This window comes from Leptopilina boulardi, unplaced genomic scaffold, assembly GCF_019393585.1.
Source record: "Leptopilina boulardi isolate dan_hultmark-lab unplaced genomic scaffold, ZJU_Lbou_2.1 LbouV2_361, whole genome shotgun sequence".
NCBI lineage: Eukaryota > Metazoa > Arthropoda > Insecta > Hymenoptera > Figitidae > Leptopilina > Leptopilina boulardi.
This window is the reverse complement of record NW_026137931.1, coordinates 261,582-280,474: the sequence shown is the minus strand read 5'-3', so window position 1 is coordinate 280,474 and position 18,893 is coordinate 261,582. Positions and strand designations below refer to the sequence as shown.

At 34.0% G+C, this 18,893-nt stretch overlaps 1 protein-coding gene across 1 annotated transcript; it reads right to left on the bottom strand.

Moving 5' to 3' along the window:
• Positions 1–2,752: 2,752 nt before the first annotated feature.
• LOC127286472 (uncharacterized) lies at positions 2,753–3,706 on the bottom strand. Its single transcript, XM_051312903.1, has one exon. The coding sequence runs from the start codon at positions 3,704–3,706 to the stop codon at positions 2,753–2,755; it is 954 nt and encodes a 317-aa protein (XP_051168860.1).
• Between the last annotated feature and the right edge of the window lie 15,187 nt (positions 3,707–18,893).

Below are 18,893 nucleotides of genomic sequence, written 5' to 3'. Positions count from 1 at the left end.
TATTTGTAAAAAACTAATTAAACGATTATAACATATTTTTTTAAAACTAAAATTAAATAAAATAATCTGACACAAAAATCTTGTAACAGAACACTTATTAAATAGTAAATTTTTAGTGAACTCATCCACTGCATGCTTTGAGTACTCCAGATGTTACATTTGGTTTAAGTAATAACATAGTAACATAGTTGTTCTTTTAAAAATCACATTATTTAGGTTGATAAATAGAGAATTTGGAACTAAGAACTTTTTGGATAAATGATTTCATCGAACTAATCTACTGCATTATTGCGGTACCCAAGGTTTTACATTTCATATACGGAATCATTTTCTTGTAACAGTGTAATGTTATAGCAGACATGAAAATATTTATATAACACTCACAGAGATACGAAAGATTAAGATTGGTTTTTGTAATTTTTTGATGAATCATAAAAAGAGACACAAATTTCAAATTTTGCTATTTCACGTAATGACTTTGTAATGTTTAATTTATATATAATTAACGAAAGTAACAATTGTCGCAATATGTAATTTAACATAAAATCTCCTTATATTCTTAAAAAACTTAGTAAATGATTATGACCTATTTTTTTAGCACTAAAATTAAATAAAGGAATCTGACACATAAATCTTGTAACATAACACTCATTGGATAGTAAATTTCATTGAACTCATCCAATGAATTCTTTAGGTACTCCAGATGTTACATTTCGTTTAAGAAATAACATAGTAACATACTTGTTTCTTTGAAAATCACATCAATTAGGTTGAGAAATAGAGAAATTCGAACCGAGAACTTTCTGGATAAATGATTCCATCGAACTAGTCTACTACATTATTTCGGTACCCAAGATTTTTCATTTCATATACGCAATCAAAATTTAAACATTCTTCTTCTCTGTTAAACTACGTAATTAGGTTGAGAAATAGAGAAGTCCGAACTCAGAACATTCTGGATAAATGATTCTATTGAACTGATCTACTACTTACTTTGGGATCTAAAGTTTTAACTTTTCATTTGCGGAATCATTTTCTTGTAACAGTGTAATGTTATAGCAGTAAAGAAAATATTTATATAACATTTACCCAAGATTTTTCATTTCATATACGGAATCATAATTTAAACATTCTACTTCTCTGTTAAACTTCAATAATAAGGTACAGGAATAGAGAAGTCCGAAATTAGGACTTTCTGGATATATGATTATTTTGAACTGATCTACTACATACTTTGGGATCTAAAGTTTTAACTTTTCATTTGTAGAATCATTTTCTTGTAACAGTGTAATGTTATAGCAGCAAAGAAAATATTTATATAACATTCACAGAGAAACCAAAGTTTAAGATTATTGGGTTTTGCAATTTTTTGATGAATCATAAAAAGAGACACAAATTTCAAATTTTGCAATTTCACATAATGACTTAGTAATGTTGAATTTATATATAATTAACGAAAGTAACAATTGTCGCACTATGTAATTTAACATAAAATATCCTTATATTTGTAAAAAACTCAGTAAATGATTATGACCTACTTTTTTAGCACTAAAATTAAATAAAGGAATCTGACACATAAATCTTATAACATAACACTCATTGGATAGTATATTTCATTGAACTCATCCACTGCATTCTTTAGGTACTCCTGATGTTATATTTCGTTTAAGAAATAACATAGTAACATACTTGTTCCTTTGAAAATCACATCAATTAGGTTGAGAAATAGAGAAATTCGAACTGAGAACTTTCTGGATAAATGATTCCATCGAACTAGTCTACTACATTATTTCGGTACCCAAGATTTTTCATTTCATATACGCAATCAAAGTTTAAACATTCTTCTTCTCTGTTAAACTACGTAATTAGGTTGAGAAATAGAGAACTCCGAACTAAGAACTTTCTGGATCAATGATTGTATTGAACTGATCTACTACTTACTTTGGGATCTAAAGTTTTAACTTTTCATTTGTAGAATCATTTTCTTGTAACAGTGTAATGTTATACCAGCAAAGAAAATATTTATATAACATTCACAGAGAAACCAAAGTTTAAGATTACTGGGTTTTGCAATTTTTTGATGAATCATAAAAAGAGACACAAATTTCAAATTTTGCTATTTCACATAATGACTTTGTAATGTTGAATTTATATATAATTACCGAAAGTAACAATTGTCCAACTATGTAATTTAACATAAAATATCCACATATTTGTAAAAAACTTAGTAAATGATTATGACCTGACACATAAATCTTGTAACAGAACACTCATTGGATAGTAAATTTCAGTGAACTCATCCACTGCATGCATGCATGGTACTCCAGATGTTACATTTCGTTTAAGAAATAACATAGTAACATAGTTGTTCCTTTAAAAATCACATTAGATAGTTAAAGTAAAATTAATACTGAATTTATTAACTTATTTGAGATAAAACAGGTAAAGCGATTTTTACAGAGCGGTTCTATATGATGCGTACGAAAGACAAACAGAAACTAAAAACTTCGCAGATACCACTACATACGACGCACACAAGTTGTCCCTCTGCGGGCAAACTATGGAATCATCCTTGATTTAAAAAGACTGCGAAATAAAATTTAAAATAAAAGTAAATGAAATGCGATGAAATCGTAAACATACTGCCCACCTTGCGAGCGTATTTTAAGATTGCAATGGTCACAATAGAACAAAAGGTACGAACTTAAAACTAATTGGCGAAATTACAAGAATACGTATTAGGTTACAAATATTATGAATAGTTGCACGGTAATCGAATTAATTGTGTGATTGGACGAGTAAATTCAGACGCACTCGTCTTTACTTGAACGACTCTAATGTGACCGTCTTGACCGGGAATACATTTAATGACACGTCCTAATTCCCATTTAGCGGGTGGGAGATTAGGATTTCGTAGTAAAACAACATCGTTAATTTTCAAATTAACTCGCTCTGGCAACCACTTTGTTCGCTGTTGCAGTGACTGTAAATAATCTTTGGACCATGAGCGCCAAAACTTTTCTAAGACACGTTTATAAAACTGCCAACGCGACAAGTGGTTCTCAGGTAGATCCAGAACAGATATCGCAGGTACAGTTTTTAACGCAGATCCGATTAAAAAATGTCCAGGAGTTAATGCTTCACAACTCTCTGGATCTTCGTTTAGTTGAACAATAGGTCGATAATTTAAGCAGCATTCGATTTGACAAAGTAAAGTCGTTAATTCTTCGGAAGTCGGTGTAGCGTTTGATAATAATGTACGCAAATGAAATTTTACATTTTTCACGCCAGCTTCCCACAGACCTCCAAAATGCGGCGCAGACGGAGGCATGAAGTGCCACGTGATTCCATCTGAGGCCATGTGAGAAGCAATCGTCGGATCTTTCATAATGAGCTTAAATGTATGTGACAATTCGCGATCAGCACCGCGAAAATTCGTGCCATTGTCACTATAAAGATCTGTTGGCAAACCTCGACGTGAGGTAAAGCGTCTCAAAGCTGCGAGAAAAGCAGCTGACGTATAATCGTCAACAAGCTCCAAATGTATGGCTTTAACAGAAAAACAAACAAAAACAGCGATCCAAGCCTTATGTGACTTGGTTCCGCGACCCGAACTAGAGCGGACCAAAAATGGACCCGCGTAGTCAATTCCGGTATGAGAGAAAGGACGAGAAGGAGATACTCTAGCACTAGGTAAATCTCCCATAAGTTGGTTTTCAACACGCGCTTTGTCTCTCACGCAAGTGACACATTTCCTGATAATTCCTTTAATGAGATTTCGCGCACCAATAATCCAATATTGAGTGCGAGCAATATAAAGAGTCAACTGAACTCCCCCGTGTAATAAATTTTTGTGCAATTGTGTCAAAATTAAAAAGGAAATCGGATGATTAGGTAGAATATCTGGTGGGTTTTGGTAAGTCAATAACTTAGACTAGCGTAGTCGTCCGCCCAATCTAAGGATACCATTGTCATCGAGAAAGGGTGAGAACTTTTGTATGCGAGAACTTGAGAGAATTGGTTTTCCTTCCTTGAGACACTGAATTTCGTGAGCAAAAGAATTTTCTTGAACGTATTCAACCCAAAATAAAGCGGCATTGTTGATTTCGGTAGCCGTCACTTGATTCGAAAACAAAATTTGGCGTTTAAAGGCTTAAATAGCTCGTAAAATTTGAGCAGTCACACGCAATAAATGTGCCCAAGATGAATAGTGAGACATCAGTTGTGATTGCCAATCAGGTTCGAGGTTATTGTTGATCAGATGAGAAACTATACGAGACTCTTCGGTAGTTTCCAGACCACAATTTCGTCGAGGCCATGTCTCCGGTGAATCTCGAAGCCAAGTGGGACCCTCCCACCAAAGGGAAAAGGTTGACAAGTCCTCCGCTGAGAGGCCACGTGAGGCACAATCCGCGGGATTTTGCTTGGAAGGAACATGATTCCACGTAGCTGCAGGCAACTCCGTTAAAATACCTGACACACGATTTGCAACGAAAGTAGTCCAGGAAGTTGGTTGCTTCTGAAGCCAACTGAGAACAATTGTAGAGTCTGTCCAGCAAAAAACTTGAGAATTCATTAAACCGAGAGAATCAATAACAAAATGAATTAATTTAGACAAAAGGCTTGCGGCACATAATTCGAGTCGTGGGATGCTTATTGTCTTGAGCGGAGCAACTTTTGTTTTGGACATGAGGAGACTGACTAAAACATCACCTGAAGCGGACCGAATTCGAGAGTATACGACTGCAGAATATGCGACACTCGACGCAGCCATGGATTTGTATCGAGACTGCATCAGAAGAATTATGCGTCCATCTTGGAACTGAAAGATTTGACAAGGCCGACAATGAAGATCGAAATTGATTCCAATCTTTAAGCAAGTCCGAGGAAAGAGAATCGTCCCAGTCTAGCTTTCGAAGCCAGAGTTTTTGCAAAAGAATTTTTGCAATAATTGTCACAGGCTAAATCCAACCCATTGGGTCGAATATTTTCACGGTAGCCGAGAGTATTGATCTTTTTGTTGCAGGTTCTTCAGGAATTTCACAAGTTTTGAAGTGAAAGGCATCATCTGACGGTTTCCAAAAAATTCCGAGGACTTTGAAACCTGAAGAATAGTCAAAAGGGATCTCAACTGCTAAACCATGAGCAGCAGAATCCAATCCGTCTAGTAAATCAGGAGAATTACTAAACCATTTCCGTAATGGGAATCCCCCAGCATTTGTCATATTAATGACTTGATCTCTCACCTTGAGTGTGGAGGTTTTATCCGATCCTCCAAGAAAAACGTCATCAACGTAGGTTTGCTCCAAAAGCACGGAAACAGCTAAAGGAAAATTGTCCTTTTCGTCATGTGCCAACTGTCTCATTACGCGAATGGCAAGATATGGCGAAGACGCCATTCCGTAGGTAACAGTATTTAATTCAAACACATGGATCGGACACTTAGGAGCTTCTCGCCACAAAATACATTGATATTTTCGATGGGCAGGATTGATGAGAATCTGGCGAAACATATTAGCAATATCAGCACACAACACGAATTCAAATTGACGCCATCATAAAATGATGGAGCAAATATCTGTTTCTAATTTTGGACCGATGTGTAAAATGTCATTAATCGAGGTTGTGTTGGACGTTGGACTCGAAGCATTAAAGACGACTCTAACTTTCGTTGTTTGGCTACATTCGCGAACGACAGGGTGGTGCGGAATAAAGACACGAGATGAATCAGTCTGGTCAACGTCAACTGGAGTCATATGTCCCATCTCTTGATACTTTCCTAGAAAATCACGATAATTTTCAGCAAGCAGAGGATCACGAGTAAATCTTTTTTTTATTCTACACAACGAATTGAGAGCTATGTTATAAGAGTCACCTAATTTCGAGGGGGAATCATCAAAAGGTAATTGAACTACTTATTTTCCATTTAAGTCTCTAAAATGTGTCTTCATAAAATGATGCTCACATTCAATTTCTTTTTTTGTCATTAAATTCACTGCTGGTATCTCTTTCAATTCCCAAAATTGACGCAAGCTTTCGTCAACTCGGGTTTCCATGGAAAAGTGGACATTAATGTGATAACTTTGAAGAGGAGATCCTTGTAGTGGTCCTGATAAGATCCAACCAAATATAGTTGACTGAGCAACGAGATCTCCACGTGGTCCAGGACAAATCTCAGGTTTGAGCAATTGAGCGTACAGATCGGCTCCAATCAGCAAATCGATCCGGTCACTTTCCCATGGATTTAGATCGGCAAGTTCGAGACTTTGAAGATTTTCAGGAATTTCTAAAAGGGTAAATTCAGCTGGAACATATGCAGTGATTTTTGGAAGTACGAATGCTTGAGTTTGGAGCGTGGTTGAACAAGGTTTAATCATTTAAATAGTGATAGGAACGGAATGAAGGATTTTATTCGTACAACTTCCTCCCAAACCGGACACTGTAACATTGGTATTTTTGCGTGAAAGACGTAATAATTGAGCAATTAATTCGGACAAAAACGTAGCTTCTGACCCTTGGTCAAGAAGAGTGCGGACATGAACGCGGCAGCCATCAGGCGCCTCAACCATCACTCGAGCGGTTGCCAACAGAACAGTAGTGCGGTATTTTTAGACGAGTTCAAATGCGATGAAATCGCCACATCATCAGACACTTGATTTGATTCTGAAACGCTATGATCAGTTTTTAATTCGCGACTTTGTGACAAATTTTTATTATCGCGATGCAATAAAGAATCATGAGGCTTTTTACAAATATTACAAAATTTTCGGCTCTGACATAAATTGCGATTATGCTTACCTAAACAGTTGAAGCATCGTGAATTAGCCTTTAAATATTCAGAACGTTCATCAATTGTTTTTTCTTTAAATACAGAACAAGCATAGAGGTTATGTTCTCTGTTACACATTGGACATACAAACTTTGTTGAGTTTTGATGCGTGTGTACCTTCTTGAGTACCGACTGCGAATGATTTGAATTTTTACTTTCAGGACGCTTTTTAATATCTACTGTAGCTTCTAAAGCGCGAATTCGAGAATCAAGAAATTTAACAAATTGATCGAGAGAGGGAGGATCTGTCTCTTCACTAATTGACAATTCCCACTGATCACGAGAAATTTTATCTAACTTGTTTATTAACATAAAAACTAACAAATCATTCCCCTCATCGATAGGACGTTTTAGACTTTTTAAAGCAGATGTCGCAGTAATAGAAACGTTACGCATAGTTTTTAAATTATTCAACCAATCTGATGTGACAGGTGGCAATTCAACCATCTTTTTTAAATATTCATATATTAAAACTTTAGAATTACTATAACGAGTTTCGAGATTTTCACAAATATTCTGAAAATTGCCATCTGTCCCTGGTTGATTTTGAGCAACTATTAATGCTTCACCTTTAAGAGATGATTTGAGATAATGAAGACGCTCTGCATCCGACAAACGATCGTTGTCAATTACAAGAGATTTAAACAGATCTCTAAAGGTGAGCCACTCACAATACGAACCTGAGAAAGTGGGTATAGTAATGCGAGGAAGTTTTACAGATGATGATGCTCCTCGTGGCGTTGCATCTGGATCTGGTGGTTGAGAACGGTCTTGTACCGGCATGGGCGGTGGCTCAGGAAGACTGCTAAGTATGTGGTATATGGCCTCCTCATACAAGTCCTCAATCTGATTAAACTCTTCAGAATTATAAATTGTAATTGTTGTCTCTCCTCCTTCGGCTTGATCAGGAGGATCTATTATTGGAGGATTTGCAAGTAAAGCGGCATGATTTTGTCGACACCTCAGCCAGCAATCTTGTAAATTTGTTAGGCGTCATAACAAAAGTTGTCGAGTTGGATTTTCGTAATTTAAAACACGATTAACAATCTTTTTGATAGAGTTAAATAGAGTTTCTTGGTCACTTAACACTCGTTCATAACTAGTCGTGGCCATGTTTGTTACAGGAAAAATGGCCGACCACGCTACGTAAAATATAGTGAAAAAAATTTTTCATTTTTTTCAAATTTTTCAATTTTTCAAAAGGTTCTCGATACTGAGAAAAAAAGTAAAATAGCACCAAAATATTGCGGAAAAAACACAATAAAGTCTTAAAAAAGTACTTTTTGACTATTCAAGTCACTTGAGAGAATAAAAAAATGCAATATATAAAGGAAAAATCCCTTAAGCGTCACTTAACACACAAAGCACTGATTTCACTTTTTTTTCTCCTTTTTGGAAATCCGGCTCAAAGGACCATGTTATGAATTTAAACAGTTTAACATAAAGGACTTGTGAAAAAAAGGAGAATAAGATAGTGAAAGTAAAATTAACACTGAATTTATTAACTTATTTGAGATAAAACAGGTAAAGCGATTTTTACAGAGCGGTTCTATATGATGCATACGAAAGACAAACAGAAACTAAAAACTTCGCAGATACGACTACATACGACGCACATAAGTTGTCCCTCTGCGGGCAAACTTACTTTGGAATCTAAAGTTTTAACATTTCATTTGCGGAATCATTTTCTTGTAACAGTGTAATGTTATAGCAGACATGAAAATATTTATATAACACACACAGAGATATCAAAGTTTAAGATTGGTTTTTGTAATTTTTTGATGAATCATAAAAAGAGACACAAATTTCAAATTTTGCTATTTCACGTAATGACTTTGTAAAGTTTAATTTTTATATATTTAACGAAAGAAACATATGTCCCACTGTGTAATTTAACATAAAATCCGTATTTTTTAGCGTTTATTAATTTTCCAAATGGAAAATGCATTTTTTATTGTAATTTCTGAGAAAGTACTGTTACAGTTTTTGTGAAAAAAGTGCTCATATTTAATTTATTGACATGAAATTTTTTTCATTATTATAACTCAAAAAAGTTTTAGCTGGTGTATATCTTGCCAATAATCAATTATCCATAAAGGAAAAAGCATTTTACCTTCTTGTTTTAAAGAAAAGGCTGTTGAAAATTTTCCAAAATTTTAGTTTCAATGTAGATGGCGCTGCCTCACTTGGACCTGGCCTTAATTCCTTTGCCTACATGGACCGTTAGAAATTGTTCTTATTTATTCGAAAGGAACGAGTATTAGAGATTAAGAGAAAAGAAAGTATAATGATATGCAAGAAAATATTAATTTCTTATATTAAGATTTCAAATAGAAACTCAAATTAGTTTTTAAGCATAATAAAGTATTGCAATCAAATATTACTCACAACTTACTTATGTGCTTTCCTTGAAGGAAAGTATACGTAGTATGGTTAAATAATTTATATGTTTAGATATTTTAACGATGTTCAAAATTGGTCGGAAGTCAATACAGGTACCAGATTTTAATTATCATTTATCGAAAGTACAAATACTCCCATTTTTGACCATATTTAACACTGGAATCCAAAATAAATTACACCGAGTACAATGGTTCGTATGGAACATGCAGTATTATTGTTTAATTGGACAACTAAGTCCGAATCCGGTTTCGGAATGAATAAACAAATCTATTACTAATGGGTCAAAGGTTAAAGTACAGAAACCCGGATAAAGACAATTAACATATTATACCACACTAAAATAATAAGATTATTATTATTCGATATAATAGATAATGCTTCTGAAAAAGATTTTGTGTAAATCTAACAGGATCATTTATAAAAATACGAAAATCTTACAGTTTGTGGTTTCACGTAATATCATGCCTTAAATTATTTCTGTAACGCATACTTTGAGGATTTTTGTTATAGTGTAGTGTGCATGTTAGTTAGCTCTGATTATATAAGTAACGCATACTTTGAGGACTCATTGATAAAATTGTACTGAAATTATGCGTTTTTTCGAAAAACTACAAAAATTTCAATGGTTCCCTCTTGAAAGATATTTGACTAAATGGAAAAATATTGTTACTAACAATGATTATCTATAAGTACTAAAGTGTCTCGAAGTGGAAGAAAGCAATTTTCTTTAACATGATTACTTTTGAGAAGAATTTTTTTGACATACTTTTTTTTTTATTTTGTGTTGTGTTTGTGACAAAACAAATCTTATTGTAGTTAATACCACTCTGCAATTGTTAGACTTTTGTTTTCTTGAGAGTAGTCTATTTTTGGTTGAATGTTTTATGATTTCTACTGTTATAATTAGTGATGCACAACGATACGAGAAGATCGATTATCTCGCACGAAATTTCTCGTTTTTAACTGTCATTTTTTAAAAAACAACTCGAGTTTTTATTTGTTTTTATCAAATCGTCTCGTCCCGAAAACTAACACAAAAACGATCGAGTTCTCGGAGTATCTCGGAAACGTCAAAGATAATGGGAGAATTATTAAAAGAAACTCAAAATCTTAAAAGATCCTTAGAGAGGTATATTAGCATTTTCAAAAGTTTAATTTTATCTAATATATAGTTAAGATTATTAGTTTGAAAGTTTTATATAAATATAGTTTTTAAAGGTTAATAAACAAATAAATTGTAGGTTAAATGTATTATTTAATAAATAATACTTAGCAAAAATTAACATTAAATTAAACCAAATTATACATTAAATATAAATTAACGATTTATTCCTTAATAATTCATTATTTATTTCAATTTATTTAATTTATAGTTTGTAACAATGTGTAATTTTTAAAATTTACATGATTAGAATTATACCTAACTAATTTTAATTTATAAAAGAAATTATCACTAATTCGATAAATTTATTTGATTTATACTTTTTAACAATGTGGAATTATCAAAATTCACATGGTTAGAATAATAAATAACTTTAATTTGTTAAAAGAATTATTATTTTTCGTTAACAGTTATTAATATATTAATAGTAATTTATTAATCTTTTAACCAAAAAAGTTAAAATCATTTTTCTACTAACCTCCGTTTAATTTTTACATGTTTGAATTTGCAAAACGAGATACTCGTGAAGCTCGCTCGGATAGTCGAGAAGATCGTTTTATTAAAACAAAACAAACTATATTCTCGGTTGTCAAAATTAAAAAGTCCGATTTTCTCGCTCGTTTCTCGGATCGTCTTGCTCATATGCATACATGGGAACTTCCCATGTACTCGTGGGATCTAAATGGAGACTACAGAAAACAACAAAAACAAAAGTGTTTCGCCTGAGAGTACCGAACACTCTTTGGAGAGTCGGGATTCAGGGCTTGAGATATTGCTGCAGGAAGAAAGGGCACATTTAACGTTAACTTTAGCCTCGGTAATATCGCCTCAGGATGAAATGAAACCTGAAAGGGAACAATATATTTCTGAGGCTCTAATACAGAGAAGTTCGGGACGATCTCAGGGTTCCACTGTTACTGTGGTCGAAGACCTAATGGCGAGATAATCCGTTAAGGGTAAAAAGCTCAGTGGCAGCGCAACAAGGAGGTTGGAGAATCCAAGGGTACAGAACCGGCAAGGGTCTCAACCTGCTTCATCATCGACTTCTATGCGGGCCAACAGTAAAGCTGGGTCTGTTGGTCAGGCACGAAAAGGAGTTCGCGCCGATAAGAGTCAGACACCTCTCCACAACAGGAGAAGAGAAGGAGGCAGAGACCCCTAGTTGGAACCGCCTAATTCTCCCAAGTGTCAAGATCTGGGATTGCACCTCGTTTCTGAGAAGTTCGCCTCACAAGAGGGGCGATTTTAATTGAGTGTCTTGACTCAGATTCTCGGGAGTGGTTAAATGTCCACGTACCAAATATCTGTCAGGCAATCGAGGGTCTGCCACTTAAAGTGATAGATAATTCTAACCTCATTAAGAGGGCCAGGGTGGTTGCTTGGGTACCAGGTCCTAAGGTGGACCAAGTTTCAATCCTGACTAACCTCAGGTAACAGAATCCTGGGGTGTATACAACTAATTGGAGGTTGTATTCGGGAGGTTAAACAGGATCAGGGGTAGTTTCTACGGCTGCAAGCTGGACTCTCGCGGTAGATGTGCCTGAGAGTAAGCTGGGTGTGCTTGAGTGTCTTCACTACAAACTGTGTTTCGGTCTTAGGCATATTACTCTTCGAGTGAGTAAGCACAGAATGGATCCGGTGAGTTGTAGACAAGACACGGCTAGCGAAGCGACGGAGGATTTCGTGGATAAGTCTTAATATTGACGGACCACAGTATTCAATGTTCGCAGATTAACTTGCATCACTGTATAAGCGCAACGGCGATTCTAGCCAAGAACTTTACAGCTATTGCCTTCATTCAAGAACCTTGGGTTTACAAGTGTAAGATTAGAGAACTAAATAACTGTGGGGAGTTAGTGTATTCACCACAAGAATTACCACCCATGGCGTGTATTTTCTATAAGGGAGTAAATACGGTTCCTCTTTCAGAATTAACTAATCGAGATCTGGCAGTTATAAAAGTCATGTATCGAGATAAAAATGGAAGTAAGAAAGAGTTGATTCTTGCCTCTGGTTACTTTCCAAGAACAGAAAATGAACTCTTACCACCGGACAAGGTGTACTGTCAGTACTGGCCTCCCTGTTAATGCAGACAAGACAAATATTGTTTTCTTCACTAGAAAATACAAAGTTCCAACTGTGAGGAAACCTGTATTTTATGGAAAAGAAGTGCTGTTTTCTGATTCGGTTAAATATCTAGGAGTGATTCTGGACAAGAAGCTAATCTTGAGAAAGCACTCAGAATATCAATATAGTATGTTTTGCACTACTTTTTGGATTTGCAGAAGGGCAATTATATTATCTTGGGGTCTAAAACCGGATATGGTTTTGTGGCTCTATTGTATGGTCCTGTTGACAAAGTTTCTGCATGCATCAATTGTTTAGTGGATTAGAGAAAACGGTTGAAAACGGTGAACTTCTGCCTTTGAGGTCTCTTTTGAACCATTCCTCTTCAAAAATATTTGACCGAATGGAAAAATATTTTTACTAAATATCTATAAGTACTAAAGTGTCTCGAAGTGTAAAAAAGTAATTTTCTTTACCATAATCCCTTTGCGCAGGATTTTTTGACATACTGTAAAAAACTCAATACAACATAATTTTACTTTACTGAACATGGAACAGGGAAAAAAAGCTATACTGCGCATGGTGATTATTATATTTTTATTTCAAGCAATAATTATTATTTTTGAAACGCATACTTTGATGAATTTTTATGTAGTGTAGTGTGCATGTTAGTTTGCCCTGAATATATAAGTAACGCATACTTTGAGGACACATTGTTAGAATTGTACTCAAATTATGCGTTGTTTTTGAAAATCTACCAAAATTTCGAACCATGCCTCTTGAAAAATATTTGACTGAATTGAAAAATGTTTTTCCTAAAAATAATTATCTCGAAGTGGAAGAAAGTAATTTTCTTTACCATGATTACTTTTTCGTCGAATTTTTTTGACATACTGCAAAAAAACTCAAAACAACATAATTTTACTTTACTGTAAAGGAAACAGGGAAGAAAGCTATACTGCGCATAGTGATTATTAAATTTTTATTTCAACAATAATTATTATTTTTGAAACGCATACTTTGAAGACTTTTGTTATAGTGTAGGTTTCATGTTAGTTTGCCCTGAATATATATATCGGGCTGAAAAAACTTGTACAAGAAAATGTACATGTTCTTGTACATATTTTTTGTGCAGGTTTCATGTATAAGTACTTTCCCATGAACACGTTCATGTTCTTGTACAGGAACATTTGTTTAATAAATTTTATTATTTATGAAACGCATACTTTGAGGACCTTTGTTATGGTGTAGTGTGTATGTTATTTGGTCTTGGTTATGTAAGTAACGCATACTTTGAGGACTGCTACACTGCGCATAGTGATTATCACATTTCGATTTTAAGCCTTAGTTATGTATTATTTATGAAACGCATACTTTGAGGACCTTTGTTATTGTGTAGTGTGTATGTTATTTGGTCTTGGTTATGTATGTAACGCATACTTTGGGGACGGCTGCACTGCGCATGGTGATTATCACATTTCGATTTTAAGCCTTAGTTATTATTTATGAAACGCATACTTTGAAGTCCTTTGTTATAGTGTAGTGTGTATGTTATTTGGTCTTGGTTATGTAAGTAACGCATACTTTGAGGACTGCTACACTGCGCATAGTGATTATCACATTTCGATTTTAAGCCTTACGTAAACCTACCCAAGTGTTACACTCCGATTTGGATGAAACTTGGCACGTTTTTAGAACTTGTAAAAATAAGAAATACGTATTTTTTTATATGGGCTGAGACGAAGGTTTAAGGGGTGAAATCACCTCCTAAAGTTGCTAAAAATCCCCCCAAAAACGCATAATAAAATCCAAGCTCATAAAAGGTATAATTAATTTCTATGGGACATTAAACACTATATGTAGGGGTTTTTTGGGTCACTGATTAAGAATCAGAGGTTATATTAGCCAAATTCAAAATGGCGGCTCCAATATGCCGGACGAATTTTTCAAAAATTCATTGAATTCGCTTAAAACTTGTTACTCGGGGGTTTTTGGGGTCGCTGATTACGAATCTGAGGCCAGATTTACAAAATTCAAAATGGCGGATTAAATTTACAAAAACCACTGTTTTTTAGTTATGTTTTAGTAATGTAAAAAGTCATATCCCGTATAGCAAAATGAATTACAGTCAATCGTTTATCGAGAGCTTCATTAAATTTATGTAATACGTATGTAGAAATTTTTTTTAATTTTTGGCTTCGAGTACCATCATCTAAAAGTTGTTTTTTCCAAAAATACAATTGTTCCTTGAGTTTTAAGCGTCGAAACCGATTCTTAACTGTCTCGAGTTTCAACCGACCGTTCCTAGATTTTCAATAGACAACATTCGTTTTTTGATATTGCATAAGAATATCTCATTCCGAAAAAAGGGAGTCTTCATTTGGTTCCACCTTCATACACACCTGATCTTCTTCTTGTTCGTCTTCGATTGAAAGCGAAGGTGGTAATGTGTTTGCATTATGAATATGCAATTGTTTGGAAATTTTAACATTTAAAGAATCATTGATTGCATCCTTTAATTAATATGTATGACCTGATTTACAAAAAGCGGGCTAATGTATCAAAATGATTTTCCATTTTTTTGCCGTTTTGGATAAAGGTTGAGACACTTGTTCACATGATGTTTCACTGGTGGTAGTTCACTGATTTAAAAAAAAATCTGTAACAGCTGTTTGTCATTTATTTTTACACGTAAGCCCCCTTTTTGTAGACCAGATCACATGTATAATATACAATAGCATAATATATAAATATATTTGAAATTATATTTATATTATAGTTATTTGTTTAAATTAATTAAATACAAAATATTGGTATTGACATATTGTTAAGAAACTTCATTTCAACATTTGAAAATTCCCGCGAGAAAGTAAGTACAAAACTTGTCGGTAGATGGATGTCTTTCTCACAGGAGAGGTAAATCCAAATTAATATAATTACATCTACCACTTTTTCATTTCTTCGCTTTACTAATTTTATTTTCAAATTCTTTGAATACGTTAATATTGCAGGTAAGTATTTTTAGCATCAGGTAGTATCATTGATTAATTAATAATTTATTATATTCTAATCGTTATTACGTTGATTCATATTTCATGAATTTTATTTTAATCTTAATTTTTAAAATGTAATCTAACAATTTGCATAACTATCATGTCTATGAATCCTAAAAATATTGTCAAGTTATTACAAATAGCTTTTTCAAAACCAATATATGATATCGAAACCGCCATAACAGAAAATGAAAGAAACTTTAGTTCGCATTTGGAGACCTTAATAAAGGATGCAATCAACGATTCATTAATTGTAGAAGTTTACGAACAACTGCATTTTGATAATCCAAATGCATTAACACCTTCGCTTCCAATTGAAGAAGAACAGGAAGAAGATCAAATGTTTATGAAGATGGAGACGAATGAAAACTCCTGTTTTGTAGAAGATATTCCTATCGAGTATAAAAAAAAGCAGTTGATTATTGGAAATCTGGAAACAGTCGATTAAAATTCCAAACAGTTAAGAGTCGGTTTAAACGTTTAAAACATAGGGAACAATTGTATCGTTGGGAAAAACAACTTTCAAATGATGGAACTCGAAGTCAAAAATTGAAAGAAATTTCTACATACGTTTTGGATAAATTCAAGGAAGCTCTCGATAAACGATTAACTGTACATGACTTGGATATTCGTAGATGGGCTTTAGAAGCTCGACAAAATGTCTCTTTATCGACTGATTTATTTAGGGCTTCAGAAAAATGGCTTTATAAGTTTAAAAAAACGTATGGAATTGTTTCCCGAAAAATAAATAAATTTGTAACTCAAAAATCAATAGATGAGAGAGACAAAACAGAAACTGCAGCTAATAATTTTGTTAATGAAGTAAAAGAAGTATTGTCTAATGTTGGAGAAGCCAATGTTTTTAATTCCGATCAGTCTGGCTTTAACTTGGAAATGCACACGGGACGAACATTGGCTTTCAAAGGTCAACAAAAAGTTGAAAGTTTGACACAGTCCAAGAACTCCATGACCCATAGTTACACTATTCAGCCGTTAATTTCAGCAAATGGTATTTTATTGTCTCCTCTTTTGCTTGTTTTGCAAGAAAAAGGAGGTCAATTTGGGCCTTATGTGAAACAGAAAATGTTTAAAGCAGAAAACATTCTCGCTTTAGCTTCAAACTCGGGAAAGATGACATCTGAACTTTCGAGAACGTGGTTTCGAGAAGTTTTTCTTCCACAAGCAAACCAAAATTCTGCACTGTTGCTTGATTCTTGGAGCGGTCAAAATTCTGCAACATTTAATACAGTTCAGCAAAGTGGCAAAAACTGCATCATTTTAACAATTCCCGCCGGTACTACAGGTATGGTGCAACCTTTAGACGTATTTTTCTTCAGACCTTGGAAGAATTTCATTCGGCAATTTTCCGACAAAGTCATTCTTCACGATTATGATTGCAATTTACATCAACGAGACAATATAATAAAGCTTCAATCTCTTATCCACAATCAATTCTCATCTCCTCGGTTTCAAAATTTAATAAAATACGCATGGTATAAAAGCGGTTACCTTGAAGATAGACCACCTGAATTCGAAAATCCTGTAGAATACTGCTTTCAAAACTGTGCAACAGAATGCGCCGTTTGCAATGATGTGGGGATGATTAGATGTGCTTGGTGCACAAAATCTTTGTGCTTTACCCATTTCTATGCAGAGTATCATTACTGCAAACCCGATAATATTGATGTGAGTAAGATCCCATAACGGATAAGATTGTTTGTGTGTACGTTCCGTTACAATATTTAATTTCATTTTTTAAAACTAAAGTTGCAAGGTATACTTACTTTTGTGTTAATTTTATAGGTAAAAAATTATTCAAAATAATTTTTTTTTATTTATTTTTTAATAATTAAAGAAATTAAAAAACCTAAAAAAAAATTAAAAATGTAAAACCAAAAAAAAAATTAAAAAAAAAAAAAAAAGAAGTGCCTAATCTTACCGTAAACCTCCACGTGGTGCACTTCGGGGTCGTGAAATGTAATTAAAAACTTCACCAGCTAATTACGGAAGTAAATATTCGTTAATTTAATATTCTTTTAGAATCTTCAATAATATAAATTATTGATCTTTTTAATGACTTTAATTCATTTTGCTATACGGGATATGACTTTTTACATTACTAAAACATAACTAAAAAACAGTGGTTTTTGTAAATTTAATCCGCCATTTTGAATTTTGTAAATCTGGCCTCAGATTCGTAATCAGCGACCCCAAAAACCCCCGAGTAACAAGTTTTAAGCGAATTCAATGAATTTTTGAAAAATTCGTCCGGCATATTGGAGCCGCCATTTTGAATTTTGTAAATCTGGCCTCAGATTCGTAATCAGCGACCCCAAAAACCCCCGAGTAACAAGTTTTAAGCGAATTCAATGAATTTTTGAAAAATTCGTCCGGCATATTGGAGCCGCCATTTTGAATTTGGCTAATATAACCTCTGATTCTTAATCAGTGACCCAAAAAACCCCTACATATAGTGTTTAATGTCCCATAGAAATTAATTATACCTTTTATGAGCTTGGATTTTATTATGCGTTTTTGGGGGGATTTTTAGCAACTTTAGGAGGTGATTTCACCCCTTAAACCTTCGTCTCAGCCCATATAAAAAAATACGTATTTCTTATTTTTACAAGTTCTAAAAACGTGCCAAGTTTCATCCAAATCGGAGTGTAACACTTGGGTAGGTTTACTAGTTATGTATTATTTATGAAACGCATACTTTGAGGACCTTTGTTATTGTGTAGTGTGTATGTTATTTGGTCTTGGTTATGTAAGTAACGCATACTTTGGGGACGGCTGCACTGCGCATGGTGATTATCACATTTCGATTTTAAGCCTTAGTTATTATTTATGAAACGCATACTTTGAAGTCCTTTGTTATAGTGTAGTGTGTATTTTATTTGGTCCTGGTTATGTAAGTAACGCATACTTTGAGGACTGCTACACTACGCATGATGATTATCACATTTCGATTTTAAGCCTTAATTATTATTTATGTAACGCATACTTTGAGGACTGCTACACTACGCATGATAATTATCACATTTCGATTTTAAGCCTTAATTATTATTTATGTAACGCATACTTTGAGGACTTTTTTATAGTGTAGTGTGTATGTTATTTGGTTTTGGATATATAAGTAACGCATATTTTGAGGACTGCTACACTGCGCATGATGATTATCAAATTTCGATTTTAAGCCTTAGTAATTGAAGGATTGAACGAACTTACCTAAGTGAAGGTCAATCCAAATTGTATGAGCTGTCTCGTCCGAATAGATCAAATATATGTAGTACCGCCGTACTGCTGGTTCCGCCACAGTAATTTCAAAGCTAAAGCTTTTTTCGCGCCTCCTATAGGTGACGCTTCTATACTTCCTTCC